The sequence below is a fragment of the Penaeus japonicus genome, unplaced genomic scaffold (assembly GCF_977035675.1).
Source record: "Penaeus japonicus unplaced genomic scaffold, GWHDUDI00000001_assembly GWHDUDI00000002, whole genome shotgun sequence".
In the NCBI taxonomy this organism is placed as follows: domain Eukaryota; kingdom Metazoa; phylum Arthropoda; class Malacostraca; order Decapoda; family Penaeidae; genus Penaeus; species Penaeus japonicus.
In genome coordinates this window covers 12,245,659-12,253,158 of record NW_028234404.1, presented here as the reverse complement: position 1 = coordinate 12,253,158, position 7,500 = coordinate 12,245,659, and the positions used below count along the sequence as shown (strand labels likewise).

Here is a 7,500-nt window from a genome sequence, read left to right as displayed (position 1 = left end):
TTATGCTGATTGAAGTGAACCAATTATCTGGTAGCAAATTTCACCGCAAAATTCAACAACTACCCAGCTTTTTTATTCATGAAATCACGATGCAGGCTGACAGAGAAAGTAAGAGATATTTCCTTCAGAAAATAAAACAAATCTGTCAAAAAGGAGTGGGAGGTTTCCTGGCCGAACACCAATGACTTTTCCCTCATAGGGCTGTGATAACACAGGCTGAGCTTTGTTCAGTGAGCACTTATCCCCAATGCTGGCTGGCCCTCTTAGAGTAAAACAAAAACAGCTCCTCAATGCCACAGTAAAGGATGTTTTAGACGATTAAAAGCTTTAGATAGTGTAATGATTTCAGGGGACCTACAAGGACCAAAATGCTATGTATATATAAAAAAATCAAAATCTTCTTCTGTAAAAAGGAACAAGCTACAACCCACAAGTTGTTATACACATCCCAATTTACAACATAAGCCAAATCAATAATCATGTTTCATGATCTCGGCTACAATAAAATTTGTCTTATCAATCAAAGAGTACATAAATATGTACTGTTCAAAGCACATAAAATGTCTGGGCTGCCCATCCAAAGAACAGTGAGCATCAATATAATAACAGCATACATGTGATTATAACAAGGGGAGTCACCTGTAAGATGCACAGCCTATAATGCACCTCTCATCTCACCAAACATTGGAAACAAGTATTCTGTACCAATATGGAGGTGAAGTTTGATGATATACATATCAATATCTTTTTTAAAGCACAATAAATGAGTATAGGTCTAAGGGGGATTTCATTTTCAATGTGAAATTGCCCTTCGTATTGAACCTAAAAATCAGGTATACCTTTCAGGCTCAATTCCTGCTGTAAACTGGTTTGAAACGTCGGAATAAGAAAAACCCTCTTTTTCACCCGAAAAACAGAACAAGAAAGAAAGGGCAATGAACCTAGTTGCCTTTCGCCTCACGAATCAAGACTCTTTATGATGTGTGCTGTTGCATCATGCACATCGATGTTGACAGGAAGAGAGGAGTGGAAGAGAAGAGAGAAGAAGAGAAAGGAGGAAGTCTAGTGTAACCTCCATTATAACGTGGGATCTTGAGGGTCAACATAGACTTCGGTGTTGACGGGATAGCTGGCGAAGTGACCCACGTCTCTGTCTTTGTCATTGCGTAGCTGCTCGAGTATCTTTTGGATCTTGTGTGTCGCCTCGTTCTCGGGGTTCTGGCAGTACTCTGTTGGCACAGAAAACAGTGTTGTTATCGGTGATGAGCGATTGGACGCAATTTCACACTTGCTTCGATTTGTACATTTATAATTGCTTTGTCTATCAATTTGCTTTGTACACATTATTTTGACCAATTTAATAAAACCTCCACAAATAACTCTTATTTCAGCAAGTCAAATTCAACTCTCAACTCACCTAAGCAAGCAATGTGGGTTGCCAGCATCTTGGCGACGGCGATGCGGACGTTGGGTACTCTGTCGCTCGCCAAGAGGATCAGGTTCGGGAGGAAGAGTCGGCACCAGTCGGGCAGAGGCAGCGCTTGCTCGGCCACGAGTCTCCCGCATAGGAAGGCATACGACTGCCGCTGCGACCACGTGGAGGCGTAGGCGAACCGGACCTTGAGCTGCTCGCTAATCGCCTCCACGTACTTCTGGTCGCCCTCACAGCCTAGTTGTCGCACCAGCTGGCAAACCTGCAAAATAACGATCGCGAGTCAGACCCATATGAGGAGATCCGTTCCCTTTTGTCTGCCAGTCTACTCTCAGTCAACCATGGGATCTCTCCCTGAAGAAGCACTTACGACGGTGTAACAAGTGCGTCTGATGTGCACGACTTTGTCTGCCATCAGCGCGAGTGTGATCGGCACCAGGAACGTCTGGCAGTCTTGCGGGGAGAACAGGTCGATGATGTCGGCTAACTGGGTCGCTAATTCCAGTCTGAATCGCCAGTTGTTCTCATTGTCGGTACGCAGGAATTCGTCCATGCGGGGCAGGTAGTCGCGGCGGTTCTGCGGTCTCAACAGCCGCAGGAAGTGAGCAAGGTGCTTCAGGACTCCGATGCGAACCTCATCCAAGTCCTTGATGAACCCGTTGAACACCGGAACCAAGTCGTTCTGGGCAATCTCTTCCCCTAATATCACAGCTAGTTCGTGTATACTGAACGCTAGTGTTCGCCGCACCTTCCACTGAAAAGAAAAGAACGCTAAATTAGACTCTTTAGTCTCCAATTAAAGCCTGCCCTTACATATCCATCACTTAAATGCAACCACCTAAACTCCTCCGACGTAGGCACAGCCTTACTTACATGCATATCACCAGCTAAAGTTTCATATGTGTCCTTCAAGACGGGCCAGTTCTGTCTGCCGAGCGTTAAGGCCACTGCCGGCAAGGAGTAGGCACAGTGCCGGGTTAGCTCGTTATCGACGGTTTCTGCTCTCATCGGGTCTGTCATGCTGATGTAGTGCTCCAGTAAGGTCTGCGGGAACAAAGAGGCTCTCTTAGTTTTGCCGTTCAACAGAGTGAGTTGATCAAAACGACTACAACAGATTTATAATATAAATCATCATCTATCAAAACGAATCAGAGTTCTTGTCAGCATAATTCTATACGTGCATAAATTAAGCATTACAATAATAGGCAAAGCAACATTAAATACATTCATCTTGTATATCAGTAGTTGAGCCTACCCACACCGGGCCAAGATCCTGGCCTGCAACCGGGCGCGAGTCCTGCACTCACCTTGGGCACGATATCTTGGTTCAGGTTGGTGAAGTCCCCGGAGCCCGACGAGTGCTCGGACATGGCTGAGGAGACCTGCTCCCCGCCGCTCCCCGGCAGCATCACTGTGAAGGGGTCGACCAATCTCTGACTCAAGACGGGGGGCTGCGGCGGGAGGCTGGGCCCGCCACTGGAGGCGTTGGTGCTGCCGCAGTCGCTCGGGGAAACCACGTCCATCTCGCGCTTCTTGATCTCCGTCACGGCGCCGCCGGACATGCTGACGCGGGCCTGCGTGAGGCGTGAGGCGAGGATCGACGGCTGCGGCTCGCTCTTGTGCTGCACCGACGTCACGGACGCCGCACACACCTGGGCGTACGTCGCCTGCTGCGGCCCGGACACGCTCACCACCGTAGTGCCCTGCAACACGTCACCAGGTTTAAGGACTTCGTAAGCATTACAAGAGCAAGCAAAAGAGATCAGACTTTTTATCTATTTCACTCTTTTGGTAGCCTGTGTCAGAAATGAAACAATTCAAGGGGTTTGTTATCTTCAACAATGATGCACAAATAATGAAAGTCGTACCTGACTATCTTTATTACTGGATTTTGGGTCTTGTAAGTCATTATCGTCTGTACTACTTTCTGTGGTTGTCACGCCCTCTAGGGAAGCTGCAAGGGCGTCTAACTCAGCCTGGAAAAGTGAAACAAATAAATAAGTAATCTCTCCTGTAACATAACGCGCCGTTGTCGACCAGATCAAAAAGGCCAGAAAGCAAAACAAGTGGGATCCCCGAGGCGTTCCCGGGCTCACCTCGATGGTCGTGCCGGGCTGCTTGTCGCCGGTGTGTCTGTCCTGCGGGTGGGAGGCGAGCGTGATGTTGGGCGAGCCCGTGTTGGTGGCCATCGTCAGGTTGACCTGCGACTGGTACGTGCCGTCGTTCTCCTGCACCTTGGCCTTGACGCAGACGTTGGTCGTCTGGCCCATGATGTCGATGTCCACCTCGATCTGGGGGATGGGCAGCTCGATGGGCATGATGGGCGTGCGCCAGTAGTTGAACGTGTTGAAGGCCGGGTTGTTGTCGAGGTGGACGTGCAGGTGGCCCTCCGTGCCAGAGACGGTGAGCGAGTTGCTCGAGGAGGAGCCGCCCTCCATGGCGCCGGGCAGCGAGTTGGGCGGCACCGGGACGGGCGCGCTCGGGCTCACCTCGCCCGTCGCGCTCGACACCCTGCTGGCGTCGTCGCCTCTGTCGGGGGCGTCGGAGGCCGTCGCCGTGCGTGCCGTCGCCAGCTCCTCCTTGGGCTCCGCGTTTGATTCGACGCTCGAGAAGATGTATGCGCGCGCCCGCCGCTCCTCCGCACTCTGCTCGTGCCCCCCGTCGGGCGGCTGTAGGTCCTGTATCATGTCGGGCAATTCCTCCACCTCCATGGGCTCCACTTGCGCGTTGAAGTCCGGCACGCGGCCGCCGCCTCCCCCGTCGCACACGTCCGGCTCGCACTTGTCGTGGTACGGACTCTGGTACTCGTACACGCAGCCGCTGGACACACTCTCCTGCGGCGCGCCATCCAACTCCTCCTGCTCCTGCTGGCGATGATCCGGACTCTGGCGGCCGCTGTGCTCCTGCTCCGCCAGGGGACTGTCGTGCTGGGGCTCGTCGGCGCCTCGCCCGGACACCACCACTGTGTCGGCATTCAATCTGCACGAAACAAAACAAGCCCTTGTTAGCAAATGCGTACATGAGCAACGACGTCATTACATGCTAAAATGGATGAAACGAATACATATATATGACAGAGAGAGAGAGAGAGAGAGAGAGAGAGAGAGAGAGAGAGAGAGAGAGAGAGAGAGAGAGAGAGAGAGAGAGAGAGAGAGAGCACAAAAGCTAGAGCCCAACATCTCGCTTTCAAACCCAAACAGAAAAGGTATAAAACAGCAACTCCTCCCTCTAGGACGAAAAGCAACCCGCCAGAGTTCCGTTACCCCGAAGAAGCCCCTCTGTCTCGGACCTTCAAACACTCTGGTATCTCCCTCTTATATCCAGCATCCTCCATCTTTACTCCCTCTTCGTCTCTCCTTCTGCACATTTCCGTTATCCTTTATCATTATGTACTCTTGAATTTTTATTTCACTTATCATAACATCGTATCCCCCCAACTATCTCTCTCTACCCCATCAATCCTCCAATTCGTACAATTTTATAGCATCTTCGCTCAAACGACACGACCACAACATCCCAGCCATATGCCCCCTCCCCCTGTCTCTCTATCCTTTACATTTTTCTTTATTTCTCCCTTTTTTTTGTCCTTCCTCTTCCTCCGCCCTCTAACCCCCTTCTACATCGCTTCACCTGCCTCTTCTTCCTCTCCCTGATATCGCAACTAAAGGTCTGGTTGTCTGGGCGATGACGTGAAGTAGTAGCTGTTATTGCAATGCTTATTGTAATGCAGGTTTCGTGAACAAAGTTGGCAATCATGATCATTAGAACAACAGTACTGACTGCAATACTGGTGAGAGAGAGAGAGGAAGGGAAGAAGGGAGGGAGGAAGAGAGAGAGAGGAAGGGAAGAAGGGAGGGAGGGATGAAGGGAAGAAGGGAGGAATGGAGGAAGGGAGTGAGAGAACGAAAAGGAAAATAAGAGAGATAATAGACGAAACAAGAGAAAACAGACTAGAGGGAGAAAGGAGAAAAGAAGACAAGGGAAGACAAGACAAGAGGAGAGAGGAGAAGAGAAGGGAAGAGACCCAGGGCTAGAGAGAGCGGATGTATGTATGGTGGCCACGCGCCGATGAGACAGATGAAGCGAAGCAGCTGTAGACGGGTGTAATACAGCGACCGAAGGGTGGATAGGGGGGAGGGGGAGGGGCGGAAGGAAGGCGAGGGGGGTGGGGGGATGGACATGTGGCAAGCTGTGTGTGGCGGTTTCCAGCTGTCACGGGAGGTGGCTGTGATGGTGGTGGTGGTGGTGGTAGTAGTAGTAGTAGTAGTAATGGTGGTGGGGGTGATGGCAGCGGCAGTAGTAGTGTAAGTAGGATCCCCCCATCCCCACCCTGTCCCCCTGCCCGTCCACATACCCTCTCTCCCCTTCCGTCATGTTGTTGCGCCCCGCTCATGGAAAAACACATCGCACGTGCTTGCCCTTGCCCTCTCCCCCCCTCTCCCGCTTCCCCCTCGTCCTCTCTCCCCTCCCCCTTGCCCGTAAAAGTTCGCGGCCGAAACTCTGCTCACCCCCACCCCCCTCCCCATCCCCCTAAATACCAGCAGTCCGCGGGGCGCTCCACTCGACTCGATTTCCATTAAAACTAGGTTTTTCGGGATTTATTCGTGGTAAACGCTTCTTCTTCATACAAACATACACATACACATTCATATATATATATATATATATATATATATATATATATATATATATATATATATATATATATATATGATACGCACACACACATACGTATGTGTGTATGGGTATGGATATGGATATGGATGGATATGGTATGTGTGCATGTATGTATGTATGTATGTATGTATGTATGTATGTCTGTATGTATGTGTATGGAATTATGAGTACACATAAATACATACAAATAAAAACACACACACATACGTATGTGTGTATGTATGTGTATGTGTAAGTGGATGTATATGTATATGTGTCTGTATATGTGTATGTGTATGTGTATGTGTAAATGTATATGTGTATATGAGTACTTCATACACACACACACACACACACACACACACACACACACACACACACACACACACACACACACACACACACACACACACACACTACCCCCATCATACACTATAAACTGCGCGGTCACGCACGGCCGTGTATACATACATACACATGGCTACAAACGGCAAAGTGCGTCATTACAAGGTAGTCCAACAATGCTTCCCCAAACACCTCTCCTTTCGCCGAGGAGTCGCAGCGGCCAATCGCTTGGTATCATTGCCATCAAAACTGCTATTTGCATTTCGTTATCATCGTCGTCGCCACCGTCGCCATCGTCATCCTCATGTCTGGTGAACAGCTGCGACGACGACGATGCACAGCTGTAGGAAGGCAGCTGGCGGCGAGGGCGAGGGCAAAGGGGGGAGGGGGAGGGGTCGCGGTCACTTCCCCTATGGAAAAAAAGGGGGAGGGAGGAGGAGGATGGGGCGGGGGATGGGAGAGGGAAACGGGGGGAAACAGAGAGAGAGAGAGAGAGAGAGAGAGAGAGAGAGAGAGAGAGAGAGAGAGAGAGAGAGAGAGAGAGAGAGAGAGAGAGAGAGAGAAAGATACAGAAAGAAAGAAAGAAAGAAAAAAAGAGAGAGATGGGGGGGTGAATGTATATAATCACTTCTCAGAACATGATAGAAAATAATAGAAAGAATATCACCTGAATAATAATAAAAAAAAAAATGAAGGAAAAGACGTAGAAAAAGAAGAAGATAAAGAAGATGACGAAGAAAAGAAAGAAGGGGAGAGAGAGAGAGAAAGAAAAAATACAACCCAAAACGAAGAGTAAGACGGAGGGGAAAACGAAGTGGTTGTTTGGGCGTGTTCCCGAGGGGAGAAGAGGCCCCGCCAAGCATGGCTCCGGAGCGCCAACCAAGACGCGGTCCCATGCGCTCGCTCGCTCGCCCGCCCGCCCGCTACAAGGCCGCGGCGCAATTCACACATGGCAGGAGGAGGGAGGGAGGAGGGAGGGAGGGAGGGAGGAGGAGAATGAAGAGGGGAAGGTGGCGGAGGAGGAGGAGGAGGTAAAGAATGGAGATGGCGAAGGAGTAGGAGGAACA

General features: G+C 50.1%; 1 protein-coding gene across 11 annotated transcripts in view; it reads right to left on the bottom strand.

The window, feature by feature from the left end:
- LOC122261795 (serine/threonine-protein phosphatase 4 regulatory subunit 1) overlaps positions 1-7,500 on the bottom strand; it is a 148,166-nt gene that overhangs the window by 1,414 nt on the left and 139,252 nt on the right. For 7 of the 11 annotated variants that reach the window (XM_086547183.1, XM_086547194.1, XM_086547203.1 and 4 more), the window contains 7 exons: positions 3,529-4,411; positions 3,301-3,408; positions 2,740-3,135; positions 2,306-2,476; positions 1,803-2,186; positions 1,418-1,694; positions 1-1,229 (listed from right to left, as the gene is read on the bottom strand). The exon at positions 1-1,229 is cut by the window's left edge and continues 1,414 nt beyond it. In XM_086547183.1, the coding sequence (XP_086403309.1) occupies positions 1,078-1,229; positions 1,418-1,694; positions 1,803-2,186; positions 2,306-2,476; positions 2,740-3,135; positions 3,301-3,408; positions 3,529-4,411 (2,371 nt within the window). In that variant the 3' untranslated portion in view covers positions 1-1,077. The remainder of the gene's footprint in view (positions 1,230-1,417; positions 1,695-1,802; positions 2,187-2,305; positions 2,477-2,739; positions 3,136-3,300; positions 3,409-3,528; positions 4,412-7,500) is intronic. The other 4 variants (XM_086547205.1, XM_086547177.1, XM_086547216.1 and 1 more) reach the window with 1 other exon arrangement.